At 39.7% G+C, this 13000-nt stretch overlaps 1 protein-coding gene across 1 annotated transcript; it reads left to right on the plus strand.

The window, feature by feature from the left end:
* Positions 1-9481: 9481 nt before the first annotated feature.
* On the plus strand, positions 9482-12598 carry LOC107817504 (large ribosomal subunit protein uL22z). Its single transcript, XM_016643349.2, has 7 exons — positions 9482-9604; positions 9702-9738; positions 9885-9925; positions 11409-11639; positions 11732-11834; positions 11911-11978; positions 12168-12598. The coding sequence occupies exons 1-7, from the start codon at positions 9602-9604 to the stop codon at positions 12210-12212; spliced, it is 528 nt and encodes a 175-aa protein (XP_016498835.1). The 5' UTR covers positions 9482-9601; the 3' UTR covers positions 12213-12598.
* The last annotated feature ends 402 nt before the right edge of the window (positions 12599-13000 follow it).

A 13000-nucleotide genomic window follows, 5' to 3' on the forward strand; every position in this document is an offset into this window, starting at 1 on the left:
TGGGCCATTTCGGACTTTAAAATGGCAATGTAATTTTTCTCTCATTTCAGCTAAAAAACTTAGTGAAAATTTAGTTATGCCATAGCATGTGTTTTTGGTACCCGTTGGGTTTTTTCGAAGGTTTGGCGTATTGGGACCTTATTAGCTATTTGTTTTTATAAACATAATTGAATACCTCTTGAGGTATTTCCGAAGGTCGATTTTATCGAAGCCCTTGGATTTATTGAGGCCCTCAAATTTTTTAGGGCTGAATTTATCTAAGCCCTTTATATTTTGCTTTTTCCGAGGGTAGCCTGATTTAACCGGTTTTTCAATAGTTGAAGGCCTGTAATTTATAGTAGAAGTCGGACGTCGCCGAGCCACATTATTTTGGTCGTAGCCTTTGTATGACCATAGTCTTTAGTGTGGTCGTAGCCTCCGGGTACGTCACTTGGACTTTTTCCTAATAACTTTTCCGAACTTGTTCGAAAAGTTAGTCCCCGAGTATATTGGCCTTGGTCTTTGTTTCGAGTGGGTGCCCTTTTGAGGTCTTATGAGTCCGAGTTTTCAATGACTCAGATGTATTGACTGTCAGTGACAATCCCCGAGTATTTCGGGGTGCTTTGGCCCTTGGGCCGCTTCCCATAGGATTATAAGTGTATAGCTCGTATGATAGTAAACTTCTTTGAGATACAAAGTGTTTTTTATATAACCAGAATGCTTCTTCAAATAGTCGCTATATGCGTACATGTTTTGTCATCGGGGCTCGACTATTCTATGTGGACACAGTTCATTTGACTGTTTGGCTTATTACAAAGTTCTCCTATCGAGGCCCTCTTAGGCGTGAAGTATTTTTCAAAAAATATAGCTTCCGAGGGTGATGCCCCTCAGTATTCGAGGTTGATTGAAAAGAAGCCTTGGATACTGTTGAGTTTTCCTTATGTAGCACATAATTGTTGCCTCATTAAAAACCTTACCGATAAAACCCATTTGGGACGAAATCTGGACTAAGGGAAAAAGAGTGCAACACATGCTTTAAAACCTAGGGCCTTTATGTAGAAAATGATGCCTCCGAGATCATATGCCATTAATTCAAAATCTGTAATGAGTTAGCTTCAAAGTCAAATGGACAAAAGGATAAAATCGTACCTTAACAGAGAGGGTGACTCTTTGTAGAACTAAGTCCCCGACTCCGAAATGTCGGAGGTTGGTCCTCCTATTGTAGTGCCTTTTGATCCTTTGCTGATGCGCGATCATTTGAACAAGTGTTGTTTCTCATTTTTCATCTGCCATCGGGGTATTAAGCAAAAGCGGGCTTAGTGGATATTGCTATAATTCTTGTAAGGCTCGTTAACATCCTGGGGTCCACGCGAAGCCCTTTTCCCTTTTGAGCAAAGAGAAGAACTAGTGACTTCGATCTGACGACGTTGACAAGAATTGACCCAAGGTAGCTATTTGTCATGTTAGCCTTGCACGGTCTCTATGTTATCCTCCATCATGATATCCCCGATAGCCTTGATTTTGGTACCTCGATTTTATGCCGCGACGTCAAGAGATTCACCTATGCCAACCCCTGCGATGACCCAAAAGGTCATCACCTGATTTACAAGTCAATTCTGTGTTCTGAGGCCTTAAAAATCTCCTTTTATCTCACCTCAATTTGCGTGCGCAGTCCGGGCGTATATCCGGAATGCTTTTATGTGAAAATTTGATAAAAATGCTAATTTTGCCTTTAAAATTAAATTTAAGTTGACTTCGATCAATATTTTGGGTAAATGGACCCGGACCCGTGATTTGACGATCCTGAAGGGTCCGTCGAAAAATATGGGACTTGGGCGTATGCCCGGAATTGAATTCCGAGGTACCAAGCCCGAGAAATAATTTTTTGAAGAAAACTATTTAACTGAAATTATAGAGTTTTTGGAAATTTAAATGTGTTTTAATTTGATGGTATCGAGCCCGTATTTTGGTTATAGAGCCCGGTATAGGTCTTATATGGTATTTAAGTTGTGCATGTAAAAATTTGGTAAGAAACGGACTTCATATGACATGAATCGGACCCTCGGTTGTGAAATTTGAAACTTAAGAGTTCTTGAGATTTTTCTTTGATTTTGATGTTAAACTTGAAGTTCTATGTGTTATTTTGGCTATTTGACCACACGAGTAAGTCTGTATGATATTTTTAGGGTTGTGTGCATGTTTGGTTTGGAGCCCCGAGGGCTCAGGTGAGTTTCGGATAGGCCACGAGATGTTTTTACACTTAGGAAAGTTACCAGTTTTGTTGCTTTAGCTGCACAGACATTTTATGCTTCGCGGTCGCGAAGCCATTCTCGCGATTGCGAAAGGGAAACAGGGCTAGGGAGGATTTTACCCTATGCGAACGCGAGACCCAGGTCGCAAACGCGAAGCATTGGGGGGTTTGCTCTACGCGAACACGACTCGTCAACCGCGAACGCGTAGCTTTAGGACGGGCTGGTCATGGAACCTAGGGAGAACTACGCGAACGTGACCCCTCTATCGCGAACGCGAAGGCAAGGCTGGGCTAAGCCTTCACGAACGAAGCTTCTCCCGCGATCGCGTAAGTCCACAACTGGCAACTCTTCGCGAATGCGACAGTGCTCGCGCAAACGCGATGAACACTGTCGTCCAACACTTAAAACAGTAGCAAAATTGGGATTTAGCCCACATTTTCATATTTTCAAAACTAGAGAGCATTGAGGCGATTTTCAAGAAGCAAGTTCTTCCCCAAAGTATTGGTATATGATTCTAAACCTTTTTCTTTCGATTTCCCTTTGCATTCCATCAATCTTCATCCAAAAATCTAGGGTTTTTATGGTAGAAATTGGGAATTTGGGTAGAGTTAGGGCTTTTTGAATAATTGGAATTTAGACCTCATTTTGGGGTTGGACTTCGAAACTAATTGCATATTCGGGCTCACGGGTATGATCAGGTTTTGGTCCGAACCTCGGGTTTTGACCAAGCGGGCCCGGGGTCGATTTTTGACTTTTTGGGGGAAATGATAGAAAACCTATAATTAAGCATTGGGTATGAATTTTTTAGCATTTATTGATATTGTTAAATTAATTTGGGTTAGATACAAGTAAATTGGAGGCGAATTCTAAAGGAAAAGCGGTGTTTGAGGCTTGAGTTGGCCGTGGAAGTTCGAGGTAAGTGTTTGGTCTAACTTAGCTTGAGGGAATAGGTACTGTGCTTTATTTGCTATGTGCTAGTGTAGTGTACGATGTATAGGTGTGGTGACGAGTATCTATATGTTGGTGTCAAGCATGCCTGTGAGTCTTAAATTGTGATCGTTGTGTTTCTTAATAAGTACTACAATTGCCTAAATTGTTGATTATCCATATTGAGCAAGACGTATGATTATCTTCTTGGTATTGGTTTATTATTGAGCATTCTCCAGTTGAGGTTCATTTGTGAAGTTAATTGTTGGTACAAGTTTGGCTATGGCTGATTCCCTTGTCGGGATGTATTTATTTCTTACTGTTGATTCCCTTGCCGGGATGTGTTTATTCTTGTTGTTGATTCTCTTACCGGGATGTTGTTGCTATTGTTTGGGTGAGGAAAGAGTGATAAAGCACGAAGGGTGATGTCGTGTACATTTTCATTGATATTGATGCATATGGTAAGGAAGAGATAAAGCACGAAGGGTGATGACATGCACATTTCTAATATTTACATGATGATGAAGAGAGATAAAGCACGAAGGGTAATGCCATGCATATTTTTATTACTTGATTGCATTGGTGAGGACTGAGAGTAAAAGTACGAAGGGTGATGTCGTGCACTTATTGCCTGTTTGTTATGATTTCTAGTTATTTCGGTTCAAGTACCTTAATTGTCTTATTCCATTATTACTGTGATTCTTTACGTTGGTATTTCCCCCATAACATGTTACCCCTCCCCGTTACTTTTGAATTACTTCTATTACTGTTATTCTGCTAGATACTGTTTCACTGCATATTATTATTGTTTGTTGTGTCCTAGCCTCGTCATTACTTCGCCGAGGTTAGGCTTGACACTTACTCAGTACATGGGGTCAGTTGTATTAATACTACACTCTGCATTCTTTTTGTTCAGATCCCGGTACTGGAGCATACGGACCTTAGCTAAGGGTTGCTGCCTCCAGTCCATCAGGAGACCTGAGGTAGTCATGCAGGCATCCGCAGGCCTTGGCATCCCCTTCCTATCTAGTTTTCTTCTATTATCTACTATTTTAGAGACAGACATGTATTTATTTTGTTCGGACCCTATTAGTAGTATTCTTACATAGTCCGTGAGATTGTGACACCAGTTCTAGGTGGTTTATGTTTATGGATTTGTATTGGTACTAGCTTAGTTGTTAAATTTCGTTCTTCTGCATTATTAATTCCGCTGTTTATAATATGTTAACTTGAGATTGCTAAGAGATTAAAATAAGGAAAAAGGGTAAAGTAATCGGAATAGTTGGCTTGCCTAGCTTTCACTAGTAGGCGCCATCACGACTCCCGAGGGTGGAAATCCGGGTTGTGACAACCTCGAAGGCACATTCCTTCGGGCTAAGCTTCTTGTTGTATTTCCTTAAGATCGCAAATATTTCCTATAAATGAATTAAATTGTCCTTTGTGCACAGGGACTAAATCAACATATCATCACTACAGACTTTCATTGTTTTGCCTATTCGTTTTTCGAACATTTTGTTAGCCAGGCGTAGCTTCCTACATTTTTTCAGCTCGGAGGGCGTTACGATGTAACTATAGGTTACAACGCCCTAAAAAAATGAAGCATGTTCTTGGTCCTCCGGGTTCATCTGAATCTGATGGTGCCCGGGGTAGGCATCGAGAAAAGTTAGTTTCTCGGGGCCAACTGTGGCATTGATCATACGATCGACACCTGACAAGGGGAAAGGATGTTATTTTCAAGTTCTTATAATCTATGCACATTCTAAGTTTGTTTTCCCTTTTTAGAACCATGTTGGCTAACCTCTTGGGTGTTTTGCTTCCCGAATAGGCCCTATTTTAAGAAGTTCAGTTACCTGCTGTTATGGCTATTTAGCCTCTTGCTTACCTTTGTTGCTCGAGGTCAAGGGCTCGGGTACTGAGCACCACTTCCTCGATAGCAAACATCTCTTTTGCAACACGTTGCTCTCCATAGACTGTTTTCACTCCTTCCTCTACTGGGAACTTTATCATTTGGTGAAGAGTTGAAGACACCGCCCTCAGGTTGTGTATCCACGGTCTCCCGATGAGTGCGTTGTATCTTATGGCACCTTCGATCACATGGAATTTCGTGTCTTGAAAGGTCTCGGCTACGTTTACTGCTAGATGGTTTCTCCCTTTGTTGTTTCGCTTGCCATGTTGAAGCCATTCAAGACTCGGGACACAGGTACGATCTGACTTTGCAGGCCGAGTTGTTCCACGACCCTTGATCTGATTATGTTTTCTAAATTACCTGGATCCACTAAAACACATTTAATTTGAATTTTATTTAAAATGATAGAGATTACCAGGGCATCATTATGAGGTTGAGATAAGGCCTCGATGTCTTCCTCACTGAATATGAGGGTGTCCTCGGGCATGTAGTCCCGAGTCCGTTTCTTCTTTGTGATAGATACTTTGGTACGTTTAAACATAGGTCCCTATGGGACGTCGACTCCACCTATGATCATGTGAATGACATGTTGAGGTTTTCAGGTTCATTCTTCCTGTTTGCATCTCTTTCTTGAAAATGGTTCTTGGCCCGGCCACTGAGGAATTCACGAAGATGCCCCTCGTTAAACAACCGGGCTACCTCCTCTTTAAACTGCCTGCAATACTCAGTCCTATGCCCGTGAGCACCATGATACTTACACATCAAGTTGGGGTTCCTCTGAGAAGGATCGGTCTGTAAAGGCTTGTGCCATCTAGTAACTCTAATTTTGCCAATGGCTGAGACGATACCCGAGGCATTGATGCTGAAGTTGTAATCTAATAATTTGGGTGCCTCCGCTGGTCCCAAGAACTTTGGCCACGATCTGCTTTTCAATTATTCCGAGGTATGTTACGCCTTGAAATATTCCTTCGATCTTCAACGTATGGTTGATACCTTTCCTTATTCGACCTTGACTTCCCATTTGTGTTTCCTGACTCATTTGCTAATGACCTACTCGGATAAATTGAGTTTGAGGGGCTCCCAATTGGTCATCCTCGACCCTAATTTTTGATTGGTACCTATTATACACATCCGCCCAAGTTACGGCGGGATATTCAATCAAGTTCTGCTTCAGAAGCTTCGAAGCTATCGAGCTTCGTTCATTTAGCCCCTTTGTGTAGGCTTGTATGACCCAGTCATCAGAGACTGGTGGTAACTCCATTCGTTCTGACTGGAAGCGGGATACAAACTCCCTCAGCATCTTATTTTCCCTTTGTTTTATTTTGAATACATCGGACTTTCTTGTTGCGACTTTTATGGCATGTGCCTTTAAAAATGAGTCTGCTAGCATGGCAAACGAATTAATAAAGTTCGGGGGTAAGTTATGGTACCAAATCATATGGCACCCTTAGATAGTGTTTCCCCAAACATTTTTAGCAAAATAGACTCAATCTCATCCTCTTCCAAATCATTTCCTTTTATGCCACAAATATATGTGGTGATGTGCTCATTGGATTAGTGGTTCCGTTATATTTTGGGATGTATGGCATCCAAAACTTCTTCAGGATGGGCTTCGGAGCCGCACTCTGGGGGAATGTTTTTGCACGAACTTCTTCGAGTCCAGTCCTTTCAAAATTAGAGGAGCTCCTGGTATTTGATCGACCCGGGAGTTATAAGTTTCCACCTTCTTATCATTATCTTCTATCTTCTTTTCTCCTGAATCGATCCTTTTAGTAAGTTCCTCGAGCATTTTCATGATTGTCGGGTCAGTCCCTAAGCCGTTTTCATTAGACCTTTCTGGCGTCGGCTCAACACACCGATTGTTTTCATGCTCAGCTGCACTTGGGGTTCTATTTTGACTTTGGAGTTGAGCTATGGCGATATGTTGAGCCTGCAGCATCTCGAATATTACTTGGAAGCTGACTCCCCCTTCTTCCATCCTGGCGTTCCTTGGTCCCCTGGCCGGGCTTCCCTGCGTGCATTCCTTGCGGGGTCTGTGCCCTCTTCCATGTTTAGAGCTTTATGCAAACTGATATCGACTGGCTCCATAGTTGGCACTCCATCAGGGTTTACGGGTGGTACACCAACCCCTATACTGCTATTTTCTCTGAGTCCCTCACTATCATGAGCCGGTGCATTTTGTGTGCTAGACATATCTTAGCCTGAAATCAAAGAATCTTTGACAAGAAAAAGTGTGAAGAATAACATATGTTATTAGAAAACTAGCATTAAAATAATCACTATTATTTTTAGCCCCACGGTGGGCACCAAACTGTTTATCTCAAAAAATGTGAGTAACAATAAAGATAATATGTGGTTTTAAAGATATGTGATTTATTCTAATACCAATAAATATACAAGTAATATTAAGTTTAAGTACGAAGAATTGATGAACAAAACCAATGTAGTTAGAGCAATGAGGACCTCGAGCTCGATTATCTCGAGGACCTTGAGGTGAGCTAAGAGTCAATAAAGTATGAACAATGAAGTAAAGATAATAAAGCTGAAGAACAATTGTTGAGCATGGTAAACAAGAAAAGCAGAGCAGAATGTTCTATTGCAGAGAATGAAATGCTGCTTACAAATGATTGGGGTCCCCTTTATATAGGAAGGGAAAACCCTAATATAGTACATTTCCAATTATGGCAAAGAATTCTATTGGTACAACTGTGTAACAACCTAATACGGACTTGTACTATTTCGTACGGAGCTTATCCTATAATTTATGCCCTGATCCACGTGTCCTTGAGAAATTCTCGCTCTTTCTTGAGTGACCTCGAAATTGTATTGTCCTCGAGGCAGATCATGATGGGTCCTCGATTTTCTTCTCGAGGTGCGCTTATCCGGGCATGGTTTGATTTTTTACTTCGAGCTTCTCGAACTCGAGCTCGGAGTGTAACCAAATCTCCAAAATCGAGCTCTCCGATTTCTACCATATATATATATATATATATATATATATATATATATATATATATATATATATATATTGCTTGCTCTAGATTCACAACCGAGCCTGTTCTTTGCTCCAGGTTCACAATGGAGCTAAACTGTCGGTTCAGGTTTAATCAAATCTAAAAACTTTGATTCTTTTTTTTTTTCCTTAAACAAATCATGATTTTATTATTACTTTTGAAGATAGTACATTTGAAGAAACAGAATATACCTAAGTCTTCTTTATAAGATATGATAGAGGGAAGATAAATTAGAGAATAATCTAACTAACTATTCCTCAGAAAGCAAAACAACAAATAATGTGGCAATAAAGTTGCTACTTCAAGGTGGCTCATAGACAAGCCGGCTTAGTTTTCTCCTCTTGACTCAGATGTAGGAAGTTGCCATATGTGAGCATTTAGTAGACCTCTAGTCTGATGAGGCAACATATCAAAGTTAGTGTGTATGTACACTTCCTCAATATTGTGACTCAGTGCAGCCATTTGATCCACTACTAGGTTTGTTTCTCTGGAATAGTGTCTAGTAATAACACCATGACTATCTACCAGCATATTAAGTTCTCTGGTATGGACCAAACACCAGTAATATAGTAATAAATGAGGAGAGAATTTGTCCAATGCCGGCTGAAGGGCCAAGCAGCCAAAGCAACTGCTTTAGGCCCCGATTTATTGAGGCAAAGGAGAAATATAGAAAAAAAAGATGATTTAGCAAGGATGATTAAACCATCTTCAAGAAAGCAAATAAAAAAATAGAGGGATGACCAAAGAAAAGCCTTCGCTGTCGAAAAGCTTAGATTTTGCATCTCATAAAGCTAAAAGATAGACTTCAAATAGGAATAAAATTTCTTTTTTAACATCGGGCCTCTGATTAAGGTTGGCTTTAGGTCATCAATTATATTAAGCCGCCCCTGAATTTGTCTCACTAATGATTACCGTCCTCCCTTTGTATGCATCAGTTGATGAAAAATAAAAGGACACACACCTCTGCCCAATTACTTGTACCTTGCGCTAGTGCTAGCTTAATCACCATAATCCTGTCGTTTATCCTCCTAAGCTCTACCACCTGCTTCCGGAGTTTCTTATTGACTAAAATTTTTACTCCATTCATATTCCTCGAGCATCTTGAGTACCACAATTTAAACGTGTCCACATCTCGTGCCGTAGACTATACCCATTTGAATTTTTGGACAAGCTATATTAATCCTCCTCTTCAATGTGACTATTAATAACTAAAAATAAATAATTCTATTAACTAAGTATAATATATTAATATGCAAACCCAAACATATTTTTAACTAAAAAAATTTAATGTAAATCTTGCTCAGTATAACCATCTCAAAAATAATATACAGATATTTTGTATAGAAAAATTTGCTTTAAGAAAGAGTAATTAGTCGTGACCACTAAAGTACTCCCCGGAGGCCCACTAGTTAGGCCCAATGAACTTGCAAAACCCTACAAGAAAAAAAGCCTGCCTTCTTCTCCACTTCTCTAGTTTGGCACCAAAGTAGGCAACTCAACCAGCACCAGCATCGCCGGCAGCCATGGTAATTCTATAAAAATTTCCTTCCTATTTTCCACTTCGGTTTGTTGTTAATTTATGTCCTAATGCATTTTGTACGTGTAATTCTTTGCTCAATGTAGGTGAAGTATTCGAAAGAACCCGATAATCCTACCAAATGTGAGTATTCAACGTTATATATATACGCGCAAGTTGCAGTTTACAATTTTTGTAACTTTTAGAAGTGTGTCTTTGGTTGTTTTTTATGTTAAGTAAAATGTTTTTTTTTTCTCTAACTTTAAAACTGGGCTGTGTTAATGTGTCAGCTTGCAAAGCCAGGGGCTCGTCTCTCAGAGTTCATTTCAAGGTCTGTCTCGTTACAATTTATTCGACCCGTTTTTTTACACTTTTTAGACGCTTTTCATATGATAATAGGGTATTTTTAATATTAACATATGATGCTTGAGATGGAACCGATGTGCAACCTCTACTTGACGACAATGTGTTCAGATTTAAAATAAAGATATATTTTAGAAATTTCTATATCTTATACAGTTCAAGACAGTGTGCATTGAGGCCCGCTGCTCTCCGCACAGTGTGGAATGTAAAGGGAAGCATGGGGCTGCAATTGATTCCCGAAAGATGATTTTTTTATGGGGTTGCAATTGAATCCCGAAAGATGATTTTTTTGTTATACTCCTATATGAACTGCTGAACTCCTTGATAGAAGGAAAGATTCTAGTCTATTGGCAAAGGGAGTTAAAAAATTCCCTTAGATCACATGTTCAAATCCTAGCTGTGACACTTTAGTAACTTTTGAATCCCTTTTTGTGAATTTCTGGCTCCGCCACTGTTTCCATATACATTTTTGGTTTCCCCATATACATATTGGGTCATGAGAGTTGGTGGGGTTTTGTTTCAATATTTATCGAACTTCATAGCGTAATCACACATGTAATTTAAACATATATGCCTGACACTTGGGTAATGTTCTTGAATCTTTGTTCTGCTTCTTAAGCTGATTACTTAAACTAGGAGACTCGTCTCTCATGGAGCTGTAACCACATTGATTTGTGTACGTCAATCCAATAGTTATACCCTAAAGAACTATGCCTCTGAGTTGCTGAAGAAGTAAAGCATAGAGGTCTCAATTTTCTCTCATCTAGTGTATGCCAAAAACGATTGAGATACCATGTGATTGAAATATAATGATTTTGTCCACTAAATACTGTATGAATGCCATTTTATGCCCTTTTTTGGGCTCTTTACAAGGCTGCTAGAAATGCTTGCCCTTATGACCTTCTGATTCCTTAGATTTTGCTTGCAATTCCATATGTTGTTCTCCAAATCGTGATCATCATCTGCAAGTATTCTGATTACCATAAACTATGAGGATATTGATGGCATAACATCATCCTTTCTTCTTTCAGTTTAGAGCCTTGATTCATTATGGTCATATGGTGAACTAGGATCATGTTGAATCTCACTGCTTAATTTTAGCATGTTTAGTCTTTTTTCATGTATTTTGTGACCCCCTTCTAGGCCCCTTGTTGGGGGTTTCTTCCCCCTAATGGTGCTTGGTAAAAGGAGGCCTAGCTTAGTAATGCCAATTGTTCATCTACAAGTAGCTTGGTGTTCGATGCATGTGCAAGGGGTGACCTTGAATGGTTTGGATGAGTAATCAGTATCTCACGTAGTGCTAGTCCTAAAAGTTAAGGAATAGCACAAATGCATTTTGCACTGTCCGTAATCAGTTAACTAGTCATAATTATCTTCAAATCTCTGGAATTCCTCATTATGTCGTTGGTACGCCTTTCTTTCTCACATATCTGTACGTTACTTATAAACAGAATACAAGAGAGACAGCACATGCTCTTAGGAAGATGCCTTTAGACAAGGCCAAGAGGTATTTGGAGGATGTTCTTGCCCACAAACAAGCCATTCCCTTCACACGCTTCTGTCGTGGTGTTGGCCGCACTGCGCAGGCAAAGAATCGTCATTCAAGTGGACAAGGACGTTGGCCCGTCAAATCCACAAAGTTCATTCTCGATTTACTCAAGAATGCTGAGAGTAACGCTGACGTATGTTCTGGTTTTGGATCATTTATCTTATTGACACCTTTCTCTTTTCTTTCCTTCAAGTAGTTTTTATTGCTCATTTGAAACTGTCTTAGGTTAAAGGCCTGGATGTGGATTTGCTTTTCATATCTCACATCCAAGTGAACCAAGCGCAGAAGCAGAGGCGTCGTACGTACCGTGCTCATGGAAGAATCAATCGTAAGTGCTCTGCTCATTTACTGGCTCTTCTTTTAGCTGGAGAATGTTATCTTAAACTCTTGGCCTTCTTTTGCAGCCTACATGTCTCATCCATGCCATATTGAGTTGACATTGTCTGAAAAGGAAGAATATGTCAAGAAGGAGGTAAAATTTTGTTTCAAATTTAATCATCACGCTCCCTGTTTTGCTCACTGGTGTTGACTCCCAAAACTTGCATGTGTTATCCAAGTCGTACACTTGCGCAAAGTTTGCATTATCTTACCATAAGTTTCCATCTTTGGATCTGTAAATGTATCTTTTGATATTGTCATCTGAGTTTTTCTTTTGATGCAGCCTGAGACTCAGTTGGCTCCTAGAAAGACGAAGGGATCCTCTTAATCCGATGATTGAATTAGCGTGTTTCAGAAAGTGGGGAAGCTTTTTCTTATATGTTGAGATAGTCATAGTTCCATGGAAGAATTTTGTGATATTTGAACCGTGTTTTCAGAGGAAACTTATAGCACTATTTTTGCGTGATCTTAATATTTCACAACTTAATCTTGAGGGCAAACTTTTATTATCGGTTTCTATTGGGTTGATAGCAAAATCCTCAACTTTTTGTGCATTCTATCTGACCTTAAGGTCAATGACAGAATGCCAACCTATGGGAGATCAGAGTTTAAATGTCGAGAAATTATTTATTCTCATATGCCTAAAATTTTACCTTTAATCGGTGTACTCAAATTATTTCTTTTCAGAGATTACAGAAGCTAATTTCTTTGTCATCAACTGTATATATTCCTAAGTGTTTGAATTATCGTGGAAATATTGACTTCTTGTTGGTCAGATTAGTTGTGGTTTAATTGGTCCAGCAGTTTTGGTGCAAGGTTAATGAAAGGGTCTTTTACTTTCCCCTTAGGATTGTTGTCCGGGGGGGGGGGGGGTATTGGGGGTGGCTAAGGATTGAATCTGTTTAACTTCCATTTTCTGGTCAGGGGTACGAACGGTATAATATAGTTGATCTTTTTTTTTATATATATAAAACTTCTGATCCTGTAGACTCCTTGGCAGAAAAAAGCAGGGCTCTCTATCCTTGAGATAACTTTTTTTTTCATCTCATAGTCATATGAAGTTTTATAATGATATAATTAGTCATGGTATAAGTGATTTGTTTCCTCGGGTTTCCA

The sequence above is a fragment of the Nicotiana tabacum genome, chromosome 20 (assembly GCF_000715075.1).
Source record: "Nicotiana tabacum cultivar K326 chromosome 20, ASM71507v2, whole genome shotgun sequence".
Classification (NCBI taxonomy): domain Eukaryota; kingdom Viridiplantae; phylum Streptophyta; class Magnoliopsida; order Solanales; family Solanaceae; genus Nicotiana; species Nicotiana tabacum.